This window comes from Papio anubis, chromosome 8, assembly GCF_008728515.1.
Source record: "Papio anubis isolate 15944 chromosome 8, Panubis1.0, whole genome shotgun sequence".
Classification (NCBI taxonomy): Eukaryota; Metazoa; Chordata; class Mammalia; order Primates; family Cercopithecidae; genus Papio; species Papio anubis.
The window spans coordinates 128,769,980-128,789,542 of NC_044983.1; the positions used below are offsets into that span (position 1 = coordinate 128,769,980).

Sequence of the window (19,563 nt, forward strand, 5' to 3'; positions counted from 1 at the left end):
TCCCAGCACTTTGGGAGACCAAGGCAGGTGAGTTGTGAAGTTAGGAGTTTGAGACCAGCCTGGCCAATATGGTGAAACCCCATCTCTACTAAAAATACAAAAAAGCCAGGCATGGTGGTGCATGCCTGTAGTCCCAGCTACTTGGGAGGCTGAGGAGGGAGAATTGCTTGAACCCGGAAGGCGGAGGTTGCAGTGAGCCAAGATCGCGCCACTGCACTCCAGCCTGGGTGACAGAGAGAGACTCCAACTCAAAAAAAAAAAAAAAAAAAAAAAAGAAAGAAAAAAGAAAAAAGACCTAGCTCGAGGGTCAGCTGCTCGCAGGCTGAACACTAGTTTTATTCCCAGGGTGACTAAATATCCTTATTTGCCCAGGTTAAGGGGTTTCTCTAGATGCAGGACTCTCAGTGCTAAAACCAGGATGACTTGGTTTCCCTGTTGGCCCACGCTGCACGCCCAGGCTGGCCCACCGCCTCAGGTGGAGCTCTGGCCACACTGTGTAGTGATGCCTGTTGGTGCCTCAGCCTTCCTCACCTGTCCCCATGCCACAGTGCTGTGTCATTTCACTGTGGGCGAGGTGGGATGCTCTGCGGCCAGAGAGGTAAGCAACACATCCCAGATACAAACCAGGATTTGAACCCAGGCTATTAGAAACCCACCCGCAGGTTTCTCCCACAACACAACCCTGACTCTGGCTCTTGGAATCTTAGCCTTTGGAAAGCCTGGACCCTGGGTTTTTTGGTAGGGGTGGTAAGCTGTGGGGCGGTTCCCATCAGCTTACTCCAGGCCCCAGAGGCAAGGAGTGGCTGGGAGAGGAGGAAGTGACCAGCAGTGGCTTTGGCCACTATCCAGAAGATGAGTGACCTGGGCATATGTAGGGAGATCCCGGGGCACCCAGTCCCCACTGCAATGGAAGGAATCAGATGCCCCAAGGGGAGGCACGCAAGCAGAACCAGAGTGCTCTTCCAGTTAAACCCAGGCAGCCTCTCCTCTGGCTTAAGACCATTAAACACGTCATGGGAAGCAGCACAATCTGGACCACACTTCACACCCACTGCTACAGTTATAAGTAAAAGCGCAAAACAACAAGTCGGTGAGAATGTGGAGAAAATGGAACTCCTGCATTGCTGGTGGGGATGTAAAACCGTGCAGCCGAGGTAAAACACAGGTGGTCTTTCAAAAGGTAAGACAGAACAGCCATGTGGCCTGCCAGCTCCACTCCTACGTATACACCCCCAGAAACTGAAAGCAGGGTCTCAAGCAGATATTGGTATACCCATGTTCAAAGCAGCATTATTCATAATAGATAAAAGGTGGGAGCAACCCAGTCTCCAGTGACGGATGAATAAACAAACATAAGATGTTCTAGACACATGATGGGACATTATTAGCTATAAAAAGAAAAAAGTTCAAAATAGTTACAACATGGATGGACCCTGAAAATACTAATATTATGATTAGGGAAAGAAGCCAGACACAGAAAGACAAAGATTATCTGATTCCACTTATGTGAGGTACCTGGAGTAATCAAATTCATAGAGACAGAGAGTGGCAGGGTGGCTGTCAGGTGCTGGGAGGAGGAGGTGGTGGTAAGGGGAAGTTACCATTTAATGGGGACAGAGTTTTTGCTTGGGATGACAAAAATCTGCTAGTTATGGTTATAGATAGTGGTGATGGTTACACACGCTGTGAATGTATTTAATGCCACTGAATTGTACACATACAAGTGGTTAAAATAAATATTATGAATACGTTGTCACACACACAAATGCGATATCCAGATAAAATGCCTGCTTCTGATGGAACTGCCCAGGGCGGCCCCATGATCCTGAATGTGCGGAAAACGCCCCAGGAGGCTTGCTAAGGCGCAGATCTGACTCAGGAGGTTTGAGCTGGCCCCGAAATCCTGCATTTCTAACAGACCCCTGGGCGATGCTGTGCCAGGGCTGGTGGGGGGACCACACTCAGAGCCCCAGGGTACAGGACCACAGCCAGACTCCCCTGCAGGAAACTCCACGGAGGTCTCCAACCAGCAAGCGCTGCTGTGCCCCCCAGGCTTGTGAAGATGTGCCCAGGCCCACAGGATGGCCTTCCATCATGCCGCTACTTTGATTTGGGAGCCTGGCACCGTGTATCCATCATGCAGTGACATTTACTGAGTGCCTACGGGGTGCCACAGAGGTCCGAGAAGCCAGGACTCAAGGTCGGCCGTGGATGTGTGTGAGGAGCATGTTGCATGCTTCACACAGCACCACATAATCTCGCTGGACTCTTACTGACTGACTTTAATGACTCATTTAAGAAAAATTTATTTATTTATTTATTTGAGATGGAGTCTCACTGTATCGCCCAGGCTGGAATGCAGTGGTACTATTTCGGCTCACTGCAACCTCCACCTCCTGGGTTCAAGGGATTCTCCTGCCTCAGCCTCCCAAGTAGCTGGGATTACAGGTGCATACCACTGTGCCTGGCTAATTTTTATATTTTTAGTAGAGACGGGGTTTCACCATGTTCACCAGGCTGGTCTCGAACTCCTGACCTCAGGTGATCCACCCGCCTCCGCCTCCCAAAGTGCTGGGATTACAGGTGTGAGCCACCGCACCTGGCCAAAAAATAAAAATAAATTTATTTGAAAAGGAAACCTCTCATCTCTACCACAAGTAGAAAGCAAGAATTACCTGGCAGAAGTAAAATGGTAGTTGTACAATGCAATGAAAACTAAGCTACTGTATTCGGTTCCAGCTCTACCCTGCTGCCTGCCCACGCAAACTCTCCTCTCCCTTAGAACAAGGCTCACAAGCCCTGACAAGGTGCAAAGTAAGACACCAGGCCAAACTGAAGCCCCAGCACTGCAGAGACAGGCGGAAAGGAGGGACGGCAGGAATGACCTCCGGGCTCTGTGATGCGACTTTCTCTAATGCCCTGCCTCACCTAACATCACAAGCCCCACACTTCAGAAATCTTGGATCCGTTCCAATCTTTCACTGGCAAAAGGGGAAACGGAGGCCCAGGCCCTGGAAAGGGCTCACCTGAGGTCATTGAGTGAGTGCAGGGCCAGGTAGAACTCAGATGGGAAACTGGCTCTTTCTCTAGATTATCATCCTAAGTCCTCCCCATACCAGCTGAGATGGAGCGGCAGGTTACTCCATGTAGCGTCACTGTTTTGGGAAAGAAAGATTCCGGTTTTCTCTGCCTTTTGTCAGTGACAATAAAAGTATGACAGTGCTGGCCAGGCGCAGTGGCTCACGCCTGTAATCCCAACACTTTGGGAGGCCAAGGCAGGCGGGTCACCTGAGGTCGGGAGTTCGAGACCGGCCTGACCAACATGGAGAAACCTGGTCTCTACTAAAACTACAAAATTAGTTGGGGGTGGTGGTGCATGCCTGTAATCCCAGCTACTCGGGAGACTGAGGCAGGAGAATCACTTGAACCTGGGAGGCAGAAGTTGTGGCGAGCCGAGATCACGCCATTGCACTCCAGCCTGGGCAACAAGAGTGAAACTCCATGTCAAAAAAAAAAAAAAAAAGGTATGACAGTGCTACTGATATGAACACAGGACAGAGTGTTTGGAAGTTCAGAGACACGCCCTCCCCAGCCTTCCTGGCTAATTTCCAAGTATATGTCTCTGTATACAATCAGCGCTCAATCAATGCCTGCCGCCTGGTGGTCTGAGCTCCTTAGGGAAGCATGGGCCTCGGGTCGGCTTCCCTGGAAGCAGGGGCTGAGGCGCGGATGCAGGTGTCACTGGTGGGTGCCATCTGGAAAGGGATGAGGAGTAAGGCAGGAGAAGGAAGGAGGATCTCCATGGAGTCAAGCACTACAGGCTGGGGGCGAGGGTGGGCGAGGCGAGTGAGGAGTCAGGCAAGTGGGGTAAGAAAGCCCACTCATGCCCAGGGGCATAGCCCAAGAGCGGGCATCTCCGTGAAGCTGGAGCCCTGGGTGCCTCAACTCACCCTGCACTTGGGCATGATCCATGGGAACTCTGGAGCGTGCACTGTGGCAGAGTTTGTCCTGTCTTGAGGCACGATGGCTGGAAGTCGTCCCTATCCACAGGCCACACCTGTCCCGAGAGTGTTGGGAAGAGGTACCCGCACTCCCTTCCCACCCTCCTTCCTCCTTCCATGGCCAATGAACGATGCATCACCTTCTGAGAAGCCTCCCTTGGACCCTGGAAATATCAGTCTCTGGCCTTCCACACATGGCTGGCACCACTGGCGCCTCACCGCAGGCCTCATTCCAATCCCCAGCTGCTGTTGGTTTCCCTGGCCCCTTTGGCATTCAAGCAGCAGACACAAGCATGCCAGGTAGTACAGGCTCAAGATATGTCTACTGAATAAGTGAATGACAGCTGCTAAAGCTAACACACATTCATTCATTCAGCTCATCACAACAGAGCCCCTACCACATCCTTGGTGCCGTGTGGATGGACAGGTTAGTGCAGGTACAGGCGGTGCTTAGAAAGGGCTTGTGCAGGACTCCGATGGCTCACCCTGGGTGGAAGCGTGTGTTCTATGGTTGCTCTATGCAGGGCTCTGTGCTGAGAACCTGATAATTCTCACTGAGTTGCTATAATGGTTCTATGAGAAAGGTGATCTTATAGACCCATTTTATGGGTGAGGAAACTGAAGCTTACAGAGGTGAAGTGAGTTTCCCAGGACGAAGACAGATTGAATATCCTGCGTCTGACTCCAGACCACCATGTCCTTTAATTAGAAGGGGATCTGACTGTGCCCTTCGACAGTGGGTGACCTGGTAAGTGCAAAGTGAGGACAATGAAATAGCTACACCCTCGTGGCAGTGGGGGTGGTGACGGCGAGGCAGTGGTACCTGGATAGCTGGGTCCAGGACCTGGCCAGAGTTGGTGCTAGGTGCCAGGTGGACAGTATGATGGTATCATTTTGCATTTGGGCACTGAGCATGGATGTCTGGGATGGGAAGATGCCTTAGGAGGGCAGGGGGTGGAAACCAGGGGAGGATCGCACTCTTTCTGTCCCTTGAGAATGTTCCCTGTGTATCACAGAATGGTTTCCCAAGTTGGGAGCAAGTAGAGAAGGCAGAGTCAGAATTCAACATAGCTTTTCTCCGAATTGGACATGGGGACTGGGGAAGGGATCCCTGTTCCTGGATATCTGGGACAGAGACCCGAGGAGAGGGTCACAGGGGTCAGTAGGTCCAGCCTGGGATGGTGGTGTAGTCTCTTCACTTGCAGGGCAGGGCACAGGGCTGATTTGTAAACTCAACTCAACTCAACTCAAAGAGTGAGCCCCGGTGACTGCTCCTGTGTCCCTCTTCCTGCCAGGGCTGGGACGAGGTGGAATTGTGATGCCCACTTGACTGATGAGGTCTATGAAGCTCAGGGCAGGATGGGAGCTCGGGACCTCACATTCTCACCTAAGACTCTTCCAGCTCCCTCAACAGTATGGGGGGAAACCGCCCCTATGATTAATTATCTCCCACCGGGTCCCTCCCAAAACGTGGGATTTGTGGGAGCTACAATTCAAGATGAGATTTGGGTGAGGACACAGCCAAACCATATCAGCACCCAAGTCCAGTTCTGTTCATGAACTGGTCCTGCCTGCAGGGGGGCCTTTAAGCAGAGCAATGGCGCAGCCAGGAACTCCCAGGATGGCTTTGATGTCAAATATTCCCTGCCTCTATCCCGATTCTTTATTCAAAGCATGTAGTCTCTGTATTATCTGTACATTTTTTAGAACCCCAAAGCTCTAAAGCCCCTCTCCTTTCTGTTGATTTCCAGAGGATGAAGCCCTATTCCTTCCAAGTGGCTACCCTGGGATCAGTCACCAGAGGCTAAACTTCAGAAAAAGACTGCAGAGAAGGGCTGCAGGCAGGGGAGGACATCTGGTAAACAGGGAACAACTAAGTGGAAATATATTCAGCCTTAATTAATACTGAAAACAAAATAAAACACATAAGTTCAGTATTACTTGCCCATTAAACCAACAAAAATAAATACAATTGTTAAAACTAATAATTGCAGGGTTGTAGAGAACCTGGTGAAATAGCTTATTCCTCCCATGTAACAGGAAGGAACCTGAGACGCAGTGAGATGAAGAGCTTCTTCACAGTCACTCCTGATGGGACCTATGAAGTCTGGGACAAAACCCAGGAACCCTGATGCCAGGCCTCAGTTCCTAAGTCTACATGATAGCCTGTGTTCTTTGAAGACACATAGGTTATATCCAAAAGCTGATGTTTTTCCCTTATGCCTTTTTAACCCCCTTGGGTGACACCAGCCTAAGTTTTAGAAACCACCTTCCCCAAGAAGAAAGATCGATACTGTCTTGGTAATGCTCTCTAATAACAGTTTTTTAATATGGTATTTCTAGAGGCTGGATTTGATGTTCTCTTTTGCAAAAGTCACCTAACTTTTCTGAGTTTCAGTTTCCTTATCTGTAAAATGAGGACAAAGGCCCCCAAGTTTCTCCTTTACCTGCCAGTGTGTAAGGTCTCTTCCTGTTTGGTTTATATCCAGGCTATGTAGCACCCTGTTGGTCCCCAAAGGCCTTTGTAAACAGAATCCCATGGTGACACTGAGTATCACAGACTCCAGGCTCTGAAGAGGAAGTTTGGACTTAATGTGGTCCCAGCAACGCTGCTACAGGGGGAATCAGATCCAGAGAGGACATGGGATGTACGTGAAGCTACCTCTGCCATCAATGTGTCATTTTCCCAACCCTGCTGGTTCTCAAGGGAGGGCAATTTTGTGCATGCATGTGCCCCCCCCGCCCCCAACACACACCCCACCTGGGACACCTGACAATGTCTGGAGACTTCTGGCTATCACAACTTGGGGATGGGGCACTCCTAGCATTTAGCAGGTAGAGGCCAGGGATGCTGCTAAACATCCTGCAATGCACGGGGCAGCCCGTGTGGCTAAGGCTGATCCAGCCCCACAAGTCCATAGCGCCGAGGCTGAGAGCAGACCCTAATCCTTACCATGCCTGGCTCACCACCTCCTTCTCTAGACCCTTGGATCTCTGAAAGGAAAAGACCCTACCTGCCTGGTTCTCTGTCACCTCCCCAGAGCCCACCCCAGGACCTGCACACAGTGGTGCTCAACACAGATCAGCAAACCAGGACTCAGCCAGGTCTTCAGAAGCACAGCCCAGGACTTTCCACCCTTCTCAGTCTCACGCATGTTTTCTGTTCATTTCAAATAAACCTTCCTCCAGAATCTACCTGGATAACCTCTCTGAATCCTTCATGATGAGCCTGGCCATCGCCTCCTGTGGGAAGCCGTCTGTGATAACCCCAGGCTTCAAGGGGAGTTGGACACGGAGACCACAGCTCCTGCGCCCGCTTCCTGTGCAGCACCTATCATCCTGGCTTGAGTTTGTCTGTTTTCCCTTCTCTCCCCATCACTCCTGCAACCCAAGAAAGGAAAGACTCTACCTTTTCCATCTCCATGTAGTGATGCTTGGCATATAGTAGATGCTCAATAAATAAGACATGAACACATATATCTTGCTCTTCTTCAATCTATTTTGCACTGAACAATGGGAATGACCTTTCAAATGACACGATCAGATCATGAAACTCCCTGATAAAAATTCTACAGTGACTTCCTGTTGCACTTACAAGAAATCCCAGAGTCCTCTCCCAGGTCTTGCCGACTCTTAGGCCTCGTCTCACTGCACCTCGCAAATTCACAGTCCCCCAGCCTCCACTCCCCAACACATCCAGCAGAGGCCACCCTGGGGCTCCTGCACCCGCTGTCCCAGACATCTGCAGTGCATGGTCCTGCTCTTCTCATGGCTGCTGCCTTCTCTGCCTGTGGGTCTCAACTTGAGTCCTGCTGTCTCAGAGACCTCCCTGGCGACCCCATTGACAGAAGCCCCCTCTAAGTTTCTATGATAAACCTCATTTGCTCTCTCTTCAAAGCACTGCTATGTGAGCCTACCTTGTTTATTTCCTATCTTCCCCTCCCAGTCAGAATAAAATTCCATGAGAATAAGGATCTCTCTCTCTTTTTGCATTTCAATAGCTGTAGTGGGTGAAATAGTGGCTCCCAAAGAGAGATGTTCAAGTGCAAGTCACTGGAATCTGTGAGCATGACATTTGGAGAAAGGGCCTCTGCGGGTGAAATTGTTGAGGATCTCTGCATGAGATCATCCTGGATTAGGGTGCGCCCTAAACCTGATGACAGGTGTCCTCATAGGAAAAGGAGAGGGACATGTGAGAGATAAGGGGACACAGGGAGGAAGGCCCTATGGAAGTGGAGGCAGAGGCTGGACTGTCGCAGCTCTGAGCCCAGGAACACTCAGCACTGCCAGCAGCCGGCAGGAGCCAGGAGCGGGCCTGGGGCGGCTTCCCCCTCAGAGCCTCCAGGAGGAGCCAAGCCTGCCCATAATTTGATTTCAGATTTCTGGCCTCCAGAGCTGCGAGAGGATGCACTTCTGGTGTTTTGAGCCATGAAGCATGCAGAAATTTGCTATGGCAGCCACAGAAAACGAAAGCCGTGCTTCCTGCTCTTAGATATAATAGATCCTCAATAAATAGTGTTGGACAATAATCTGAATCCTACTGAATAAACTGCCTTGCAGGGCCCCAGGTGTACACGGGGACTGAGCATTAACTCTGGGAGCACCTCACTCTCATTACCAGACCCCTACCCTCAGCCCAGACCCCCACTCTCAGCCCAGGCCCCCTACCCTCATCCAGATCCCCACTCTCAGTCCACACCCCAACTCTCAGCCCAGACCCCACTCTCAGGCAGCATCTCACCAGCCACCATCGGTAGGTGTCGTCCTCCAGGAGCGCATTCTGGGCGGTCAGCAGCGGCTGCACAGTCTGGTTGAACCTCTCGTCGAACCAGACCGAGAGCTTGCGCTGCCCGATGCAGTGGGTGCAGGTGCAGGGCCTGTGCTTGATCAGCCTCTTCAGGTTCTCGGAGAGCTCCAGGACCATCTGCTTGGGGAACCAGGTGGTGGCCACCATGGTGTGGGAGTAGTTCAGGAAGAAGGAGGTGAGGAAGATGAAGAGCACGAGGAAGGTGAGCACCTTCAGGGTCCTCTTCCGCAGGGTCACCATCTTCGCAGCCCTGATGGCGGCCTCCCACGATGGGTAGCAGAACTCCCTCCTAAGAGAGGAGAAAAACGGAAGAAAAATCCCAGAGGTGGAGGCTCAATCAGAAGGGATGGCGGGAATTCCAAGGGAGGACACAAGGGCCGCTAAGGTCGACTTCACTCCCGCTGGGGGATGACCCCCCACTGTGTCCCAGACACCGCTGTGTGGTAGACCAAGGCCATTCGTGACATGTTGGCTTTGCTTGCATATATTTACCTTTTCAGAAAATAAAGTAGCCTATTCTTCTGCGATCCTTACAGAGCTGATAATGTCTCCTGATCAAGCTTTAACCAGTGATTTCCTTTCCCATCCAAACAAGATAAGGGGTCATTAATCGCTGTGACAGTCCAGGGTCCCTCAGGAGCAAGGACCTCGAAGGAAGGGTCTTGGTATAGCGGGGAGGGAAGCTGTCTCTGCCGTCCTCCTCCAACTGTGGTTTCTGATGATCCTTAATTAGGGCTTTTTCTTTCTCATGCTGTCGCCAGAGACACGGTGGGTATGCAACCAGCTTGATGAAAGCACAGAAGGTTGTCTGTCATCTGCAAAGAAAAGGAGGAAGAAAACAGGGTGAGATTCTGTGATCCTGCTATAAAAAATGTTTCTCTCCACATCTCCACCAGGATGCATTCCGTGGTCTTCCTTCTGGTGTCATGCCAACCTGGCAGGTGGCTCCGGATGGTTTATCTACCTGTGTGAGCCTCAGTGCGTGCATACAACGGATGTTATCATCTCTTTGCAAGGTTACTATGGGATGCAGAAAGTGTCCCCTCCATACTTCCAACAACAAGAACCTAGCACACTGACACACTCAACAAACGTTTGTAAAAGAGCTCATGACGCATGTAGGTACAATATACCCAGGGATTGTTAAATACATGTTATTTGCTTTCTCTCTACTTCATTCTCTTCCAGATTTTGGATTTCAGCAACAAGCACAACAACAATGGTATGCTTAGAGAGTGACCCAGGGTTCCTTTTACCCGGGCCATTCAAGCTCTGCCAACTGGCCTTACTTCCATAGAAGGGGCTTTAGACAGTCCAAGTTCAAGCTCTGATTTCCCATCTGTGGAGCCTTGGGAAAGTTATTCAACCTTCCTGACCCTCAGTTTCTTCTTTTGTAAAGTGGGATATTAACACCCCTACTTATAGAATGGTTATGAAGATAAGATAAAATGATGTATGCTGGGCTTCTGGTATCTATTAGGCCATTGCTGAACTTTAATTTTCCTTCTTCAGTCGGGCGCGGTGGCTCACGCCTGTAATCCCAGCACTCTGGGAGGCCGAGGCAGGCGGATCAGAGGTCAGGAGATCGAGACCATCCTGGTTAACACGGTGAAACCCTATCCCTACTAAAAAAAAATGCAAAAATTATCCGGGCATGGTGGCGAGTACCTGCAGTCCCAGCTACTTGGGAGGCTGAGGCAGGAGAATCCCTTGAACCTGGGAGGCAGAGCTTGCAGTGAGCCGAGATTGCACCACTGCACTCCAGCCTGGGCAACAGTGCAAGACTCCATCTCAAAAACAAAAAAAATCCTTCTTCAGCACATGAATGAATCAATATTCTTTGATGATCCACTAAGAGCTGAGAGCATGAGATATTCATGCATACATATCTCTTCAGATAATCCTCGGAATATACTGCCAGCTAGATACTAGTTTCCCTTTTTGTCTTGAAGAAACTCTCAGAGTTTCTCAGAAGAAACTGAGACTCTCCCTAAGGAGAGTGTCTCAGAAGAAACTGAGACTCAAAGAGGTTAGATGACTTGCCTAAAGAAAGGAAGGAGCAGGATCTGAGTCCAAATCCACAGTCCTCTGATTCCTTGCATCTGGAGGGGTTAGGGTTAGGGTTACTATGGTCCCCTCTTAGGGGACCAAGAACAGGGGGTTAGAGGGCTCTACCCTGCAGCAGACACCTGTCTTGTTAATTGTTCTTCAGATTACTACAGCTGGAGGGATATAGAGCAAGGGGGGAATATTCTTTTGAGGAAAGTAAACGGGTACCTCTCAAATGCCCATCAGAGACCCCCCTGGCTCTCACTGACACCTTGGGATTTCTGTATGATACAACTGCGGTTACACCCCTGCCCTGGAGCATGGCCTCTTTGGTCTTTGCTTGGAATGCTGAAGAATGGAAGGAATCTGATCAATTCCTCCCCATCCTCAAGGTGTAGATCGCCAATAAGCAGGGTATTTTTTTTTTTTCCAGGAAAATTAGAGTTGAAAGGAGATTGATAACCTTTTGGTAGAAAGGGGGGCAGCTCAAAAAACCATATTAAATCCACAGTGCCTTTCTGGAGACATCCAGGGTCCAAGATACATAGGGTACAACCCTCTACAGCTTCCAGAAGTAGAAGCCCAACGTACGGAGGATAAGGTCTGAGCTCTGCAGCTCAGTTGGCAATGTCATTTTTATCCGGCCCCTGCTCCAATTTTCACTTTTCATGAGAATCTAGATTTTGTTTATAACCTAGTGGTGTCCACAGGTGTCCCATCCAATTCTCTCCCCACCTGCCCCCATCAAGGAGCAGTTCTGTAATTTGAGTAAGAATAACTTCTGCACCATCACAGGTAGGCTCACAATTCACTTGACTGGCAGAGGGTTCCCACCTCTTACCCCAGTAATTGATCCAGGGATGGGCATATGCCTTAATTCATCCAGTCCAGCTTCTGTAGCGAGGGAAGAAACTCTTTTGCTCTGGTTGGCTTGTTGTTGACATGTGGAACATCCTGCTGGCTATTTTGCTAGCTTGTGTAGAAGAGACTAGAGCTGAACAACCTGAACAAATGGTGCTAAATCCTTGATCCTGCTCAACCTGCAGCCCCACCCTCATCTTGACTTTTCAGATACATGAGGGAATGCGTCCCCTTCATGGGATAAAGGAGATTATTTGTAACGTCAAGCAACATGACTGACCCACAGGTCACAGTTGCTCCTACCTCTGTGCCCCCGCTCAGGCTGTTCCCACTGCCCAGAAAACCACCCCCACCCTGCGTGGCCGATGGTTCTTACTTATTCTCTAGGGCTCAGCTGGTGCCGACTCCTGGAGGAAGCCCTGTCCACTCCTGGAGTGAGTTAGGGGCCTCTCCTGGCTCCCCAGGGTCCTGGCTGCACTCTGTCTGCACTCTTCACACATATGTCTCCTCCCTGGACGGGGAGCATCGTGAGGATGGAAACTCAGCCTCGCGATGGCAGTGACCCTGTCACCCGTGCACACACTCAATGCTCAGTGGAGGCTTGGGTCATGAAGGAACCCAGAAATGAATGGAGGGAAACAAAACAGCCAACAGTCCAGAGGGAGATCTGAGAAAGAAAGCACAGACTCCGAGTCAGATTTCCATTCTCAGCAGCCTGTCCCACTCTACTCACTGTGTGACCACGAACAAGTCACCTAGCCCTTCTGAACCATCCCTTCAATGGGAAAAAGGGATTGATAACACAAATTCTGCTAATTTCTCAGGGCTGCCAGCCCGTCAAGGTTGTCCATTCATCTCATTCATCGACTGCATATTTGCTGGTCCTTGCATTCTCCAGGCCCTGGACAAGGTGGCTGGGGTACATCGTAAAGGGATCTAAGGTAGGGGCCTCCCAGGCATCAATAGGGCCCCAGATCCTTTGGAACAAAGGAGGCCAGTATGCCTGGATCAGACACAGGCTGGAGGAGAGGAGTGGGTGGGGGGTGAAAGGGAATCTGGGCATGCAGCTGGGGTGAGAGTACGTTGGGCCAGAGAAGCCACAGTCAAGACTAAGTTCTCTCTGGGTTAGTGGGTTTCTCTGGAAACCCGCTGGTGGGGCTGAGCAGAGGAATGCCATGGTCTTATTACATTAGCCTTTACAATGAACAGGGCCTAGGGCACCCTTGCCCTTAGTGTTTCTGCACCCCTAATGCCAGGGCAGAGATGAGTTCTCTGAAATAGATGACTGTTGAACCGTGTTGATCAAACAAGGCTATGGATGAGAGGTCATGTTTCCTACAATGCCCTGCTTCTGCATGAGAGATATTAATGCTCTAGACTGCTGCTAGGGGTTGGATGAGAGGCAGGGCAGAGAGCAAGGTTGTGCTGCACAGGCTGTGGGACTGTGACAGCCTCCTCTCCTCTGGGGCATCCTGCAGCCACACCTCCAAGGCCAGGGTACTCCCCATAACCATCAGAGGCTTCCGAGCTGGTATCATTTAGTGCTTTCCAAAGCCCTAGATAAAACTGCAATGGAAAAGCAAGAACGCCACCCCACCCCTTCCCTGGCTGCAGGGAAGAAACAGGACTGCATGTCTTCTCTGTGCTCTAGCAAGTGTGGGGCAGCCCGCAGGCATGGGGGAATGCCAGCCCTGGCTCCCAGAAATGAAACCTGGGTCAAGACGCCACAGGCCAAAGATCTGTGCATGCCAAGTGTGTGGTGAGGGAGGCCTGGCCTCCCAGAACAAGGAGAAAGAAGAGAGGGAGCAGGGAAGGATGGGGAAGGAGGGAAGCTGGCTTCCTGTCCTCTGCCAAATGGCAGTCATTTCCTGGCCACATGCTCAATACAAGGAGGCATGAAGCACCTGCACACAACAGAGCTTAGTGGGGTCACCAGCACAAGACTGACAAATGTTAGCACACTTTTGAGGACTGGAAAGTAAGAATTTCCATACGGAGAGTACCTAATGAAGATAAACTCCTCTGGCAATGGGGAGTTGAGGGGCAATGACCAGAGACTGAGAGAATTGTGTGGAACTCCTGCAAACACGGATGAATGAACCGCATGGAGTTTTGAACCTGTAGTAAATACCCGCTGAACGAGATGGTAGTAAATACCCATCACAGGCTGGGATGCCCTCCCAGCCCTTCACACAGCCCCTGGCACTATGGTCACCAGAGAACAGGTATGCCTGAGTGAACTGTGCAGGCTGTTGGCAAAGTTGACACTTTCAATGCAGAGTGGCCACAACTTTCCCCATGTAATCCCCAAGCCACCTACCTACGGGAAAGGTGGGTAACCCTTAGGCTTGTCTCCCTGAAACCGAGAGAAGGCAAGTGACTTATCCAAGGTCACACAGCAAAATGGTGGCAAAGCCAGACTCCTGCCTTCTCCTGTGGCTTTCTATGTAGCCACGGCTCATCGTTCAATTCCATCAATACTTGCTCTTATCTGCCCTATCTCCCCCATTCCCTTTCTGATAACTTCTTTGGACTTGGTTTACTGTCATCCCTCCAGCCTCTTATGTTGGGTACTACCTTGTTTAGCTTCCCTTCTTGCTGTGCCTACTCTATTTGAATTATGTATTCAGTTCTTCATTTCAGTGGTGTCTTTTAGTTCTGGAATTTCCACCTAATTTTTTGACAGGTTCTACTTTGCTGGTGAATGTCTCCATCTTGTCATCTATCTTTGTGCAATTATTCACCACAGCCATCTTAAAGCCCACATTGGATATCCTGTGATACTTGGATAACATGGGTCTATTTCTATTGTCTATTTTCTCGGTTGCTCTGTCTTTCTTTGGTTATTTGGTTCTGTCCTTGGCAGGCCTGGTTGCTGTTTGTATTGTATATGACAAAAATGTAGAGGCTCTGGATGAGGCTGTCCTCCTTCAGAGAGGACTGGTTGTCTCCAGACCAGCAGGTACAGAAGGGGCACATTACTCTGTTCTGACTGCGGCTGTGTTTCACTTTTCATGAAGACTGGTCTATTTCTGGTTTACTCTTACCCCTGGGGCATAGCCGTTCTCAACAGGTAAACTGAGATGCTTATCAGGGTGACTCTTCCTTACAGGCTCCTATCTCCAATTTCTGTCTCCCCTGTAATATGGGATCACCATAAGCTTAGCTTAACTTTTTAGCCTTCCATTTTTGTTGTTGTTGTTGTTACTGTGTTTTTGGTTTTGAGATAGAGTCTCATTCTGTTGCCCAGGCTGGAGTGCAGTGGTGTGATCTTGGCTCACTATATCCTCTACCTCCTGGGTTCAAGTGATTCTTCTGCCTCAGCCTCCTAAGTAGCTGGGACTATGGGCACACGCCACTGTGCCTGGCTAATTTTTGTATTTTTAGTAGAGGCGAGGTTTCTCCATGTTGGTCAGGCTGGTCTTGAACTCTCGACCTCAGGTGATCCACCCACCTCGGCCTCCCAAAGTACTGGGATTATAGGCATGAGCCACCATGGCCAGCCTTTTCAGCTTTTCATCTGCTGTTTTCTGCTTGGTTTCTTAGACTCTGGACCCATGAAACTTAAGTGCTGGCAAATGCCTTGAAAGGAAAATTTTAAAAGGCACAGAGCACACGTTCTTTTCTTTGTGGTTCTTTTTGCTCTAGGTTCTTGGTTCCCTGGGTTTTGGTTGACTTAGTAGTCCTGAACTCACTGACTCCCTCTACCTACCTACCTATCTCTGTTCTGTTTCCCCACCTTGTGAGACTGCCAAACACTTTGAACTGTTGCTCTTTGCTCGTCCTCTGAACCCTCTGCAAAAATCAGCACATACCTTGTGCAGGAAAGGAGCAGGGAGTATTGGGTTTCCCCCAACTTATTTCCTTTCTCTTGGGGGTCTTCACACCTCAAGTCCTGGCTGCTTTAGTTGTTCTCTAATGCCTTCAAAGAGCTGGATTTCAAGTTTTTCCAGCTTTCATAGTTCTCAGTGGGAGAAAAGATCTGGTACAAGCTTCTGCCATTGCCCAAAGTAGAAGTACAGCATCTTTCCTTTGCCTTTCCATGTTCCTGTTCTTGGATTGGTTGCCTGTATGCGTCAGCGGCTTGGCAAATTCAGAGAAGAGGGTGGGGCCAGAGAGGCCTCAGAGGTGCCGAGGCAAACCTCCTCACACCAGCCAAGTGCACAGATGGTGGGAGGAAGAGGCAGATTTGCAGGCTGGAAAGTTGCAACTGCAGCCGTGGCAGCCACCACCCCCTTGCCCCACCCAAGGGGCCCCACTGCATCTGCTTTCACTTTATGTCAGAACATCCTGCTCCCAGGCCAGCTCTGCACAGACAGCGAGGATGACTTCTAGTGCAACACATCCGGGGACTTCCCATATTGAAAAACAGATCCTCCCGTGGGCTTTGGGATCCTGGCCGGCTGGCTTCATGTATGGGCACAGGGTGGGACCAAGTAAGACCTGACCAGTAAATCTTGGATACTTAAAGGCCCTCAAACCTTCCGGTAAGAAGAATGACTCCTTTCTGAACTGCTCTCTGGCCCCGGCCTGGTCACTGGATGCTTGGAACCCATTTAATCTGGTTTTGTAAAGAATTTCCTAGTGGATCATGGCCAACAGTTGTCTGAACAACAAAAACAACAACAACAAAGGCACAGACAGACCTGCATTCAAATCCTGACTCTTCCCATTCCTGGATGTGTGTTCATGGGCAAGGCACTTGCCCTCTCTGATCCTCAATTCCTGAATCTACAAAATAGGATTAAAAATGCTCACACAGGCCAGGCATGGTGGCTCACGCCTGTAATCCCAGCACTTTGGGAGGCCGAGGTGGGTGGATCACCTGAGGTCAGGAGTTCGAGACCAGCCTGGCCAACATGGTGAAACCCTGTGTCTACTAAAAATACAAAAATTAGCCGGGTGTGATAGGTGCCTGTAATCCCAGCTACTTGGGAGGCTGAGGCAGGACAATCACTTGAACCTGAGAAGTGGAGGTTGCAGTAAGCCCAGATCGCACCACTGCACTCCAGCCTGGCTGACAAAGTGAGACTTCGTCTCAAAAAAACAAACAAACAAAACTGCTAACACGAAGGGTTGCTGTGAGATAAAAGGCCTTGCACAAAAGTGAGCAGCTCAGTTCCTGCCACAGCGTAGGTGACCACAAAGGTCAATTCTGTCTCTCCCCACTAAGCTTCAAGGTCCTCATTTGTAAACAAAAAGGAGAAAGTCCAGCAGAACCCTTAGTCCGTCCCACTGGCAGGGTTATTTAAAACCAAATGAAATCAGGCATCAAATCATGCAAACCAGTGGTATTACACAAATGATGATTCTCGCTGAATTCATTATTTGTGTGAATTCCTTGATGTGCTGAACAGCTAAATCTTCATGCTTTCTACTCCTGTGGCCAAGACCTCCCAGGACCGGCAGGAAGGAGCTCCTAACATACTAGGGGAAAGGTCAGGGTTCCCAGGGGCTCCCAGACCCAGAGGACTCTGCAAAAGCCATGCCTCAGGTCAGGAGGTAGCTGTCCCAGAGCCCTATGTACAGAGTCAGGCCCACCTGAGTTTGCAACCAGCTTTGACCTTCCCCAGGAAAAGGTTCCTCAAAGTTGCTCTGATATCTCCAATTTTCCACTCTCCAATCAGTCTTTTTTCCCACATGCTTGGAAACGCAGATGCATTGTCTTCTAAAGTATCCACGATTTACACATCCGCAGGAAAGCCTGGCCACCCTCACAGCCTCCGACTGCCAGTCTTGAATTGGGGATCATCTCATTTGTTTTGCATTGTTTTTTATAGTTTGCCAAAACAGTCACAGCTGCCATCCATTTGACCCTTTCAGCAGCCCCACTCACTGGGTGGTGAACAGAATACGGGTATTGGGGGGTCAGCCAGATCTGGGTTTGAATCCTGAATCTCCGACCTCCTAGCCGAGAGGTCTTGGGTAGGGACTTCATCTACCTCATCGGGCTCAGGGCCTGCACCAGCAAGATGGGGGAAAATCACATCTCTTCAAAGGGACACATGAGGATTAAGTACATAAATGCTTCACATTTAACAGATGCTCAATACATGGGAGTTACCTTCACTGTCAACTTGCAGACAAGGAAACTGAGGCTGACAGAGGGCAGGCACCTGGATTGAGTTAAAACAACCAGATGGCAGAGCCAACTTGGACCAGGTCTTTTGTATCTTTGGGATCAATGTCTAAACGTTTCTTTCCTCCCTCCTTCCTTCCCTCCTTTCTTACATACTCTGTGCTCAGCACGGGTCCCCAGGAAGAAGATGCAGTACCTGGAAGCTGAGTGTGTGGAACTTCCATATGGAACTCTCCCAGTGCAGTCCCTTGTGCCCCTGTGTTATTACAAGGGGGTGTGTCTGACCTCCACTTTAATCCCTCATTCAGAGAATCCGCCTAATAAGAAACCTGGGCCAAGTGAGTCAGAGCTAGAGGCGCCTGGTTAGAAGCCTTCCTGGGCTTTAGCAAGCCCACCCCTGCCCCAGGATTCCTGCCACCTGTCCATCCCCCTGCAGCTAAGGGGTACTCCTGGCCTGATACCGCTGACCCTGGGTGATGAGGCCTTCTCTTTGCTGATATCCTTAACCCTCCCTGCTCCCTGGGTATCACACACAGGGAATCATGATGGGAGACTGTTCAGAAACATTTAAGAACTCAGCAAACTTGTAGCTATCATCAACGAATAAGGCTAGAAACTAGAGTGGTATCTGCAAGCCACACGGCTCAAATACCCTATTGAGAGTTGCATCAATCCTGCCTGCATTTGAGGGTTCTCAGAGCACCCTGTTTCTTGTTGCAGCAGGGGTTCCTACGCTGGCCACTGTCTACAGGAGTGAGGGCTTGTTCCCAACCGCTGTGTGCTTCCCCAGACTGCAGGAGCTGGAAGCCTGGGAACTACATTTCCCAGCATCCCTGTCCACAGTGCTCTGGAAATGGTTGAGATCTGAGCAGTGATAGTTGGGATGGCAGGTGGGCGAGGCAAGAGCCTTCCTCCCTCCAGCAGTGGTAGAAGCTGCTGTGTGGCTGCCCCAGAATCTGGACTCCAGAACCTGCCTTCTTCCACTTCCAGGCAGTGGGGCAGCTGCAGATTCTGTCCTGACTTCCTGAAGTTTCGTGGCCTATGGGCCTCAACCTGAAGCACTGCAGCCCAAACCCTGGAGGGCCCCCATTCTCATTGCCCTTCTCAGAACTTTATAAGCACTTGGATCCCTGAATCAAATCCTTACGCTTCAAGCTGCTGCCTCACTTCATTCCACAGATGTGGAAGCTGAGCTCAGAAATGGGAAGGGACTTTTCCAAGGATACACAGGAAAAGTGCACCAGGGCTAAAGAAAACCAGATGCCCAAGTCCCAAGACACACTTGACTCCTTAGACAGAATCTGCTGTATTCTACAGGCCGGCTGCCCTGGAGTGGGTGTTCTTCCCATTCCCAGGGCCATGATCTTAGGAGGTGTCATGGGATGCAACTGAAAAGAGAGAGAGGGTAGAGCTTTGGGGAGGAGAGAAGGTCAGGAGTCGGTTTAGCTGTTGCCACAAGGGGTCGAGGTCTGTTTGCGGTGATCCCCGGGAAGTTACATGGGCTGCTGAGCTTCAAGTTCCTCATCTATAAAGCGGGGGTTAGAAACCATCCCTACTTGAGGTGACTGCATAGAGCAGTAATGTGTCAACACTGAGGACACCTACCATCACCTTTGTCTTTTCTACACCCTGTTCTAAGCACAATACCGGTGCACATTGGCTGGGCCCACAACAAGCTCCCGATGAGGGTACTGGGTATTATCTCCAGCTTTCAGAGCTGGGACAGAGGCCTGCAGTGGTCAAGCCACCTACCCAAGGCCCTCGGC

At 50.2% G+C, this 19,563-nt stretch overlaps 1 protein-coding gene across 3 annotated transcripts in view; it reads right to left on the bottom strand.

The window, feature by feature from the left end:
* The window catches only part of ST3GAL1 (ST3 beta-galactoside alpha-2,3-sialyltransferase 1), a 45,666-nt gene that overhangs the window by 11,964 nt on the left and 14,139 nt on the right, over positions 1 to 19,563 (bottom strand). For 2 of the 3 annotated variants that reach the window (XM_009213629.4, XM_031669779.1), the window contains 2 exons: positions 9,301 to 9,623; positions 8,743 to 9,097 (listed from right to left, as the gene is read on the bottom strand). In XM_009213629.4, coding sequence (XP_009211893.1) covers positions 8,743 to 9,048 — 306 coding nt within the window. In that variant the 5' untranslated portion in view covers positions 9,049 to 9,097; positions 9,301 to 9,623. Of the gene's footprint in view, positions 1 to 8,742; positions 9,098 to 9,300; positions 9,624 to 12,094; positions 12,386 to 19,563 lie in introns of all 3 variants that reach the window. The other variant, XM_031669780.1, reaches the window with a different exon arrangement.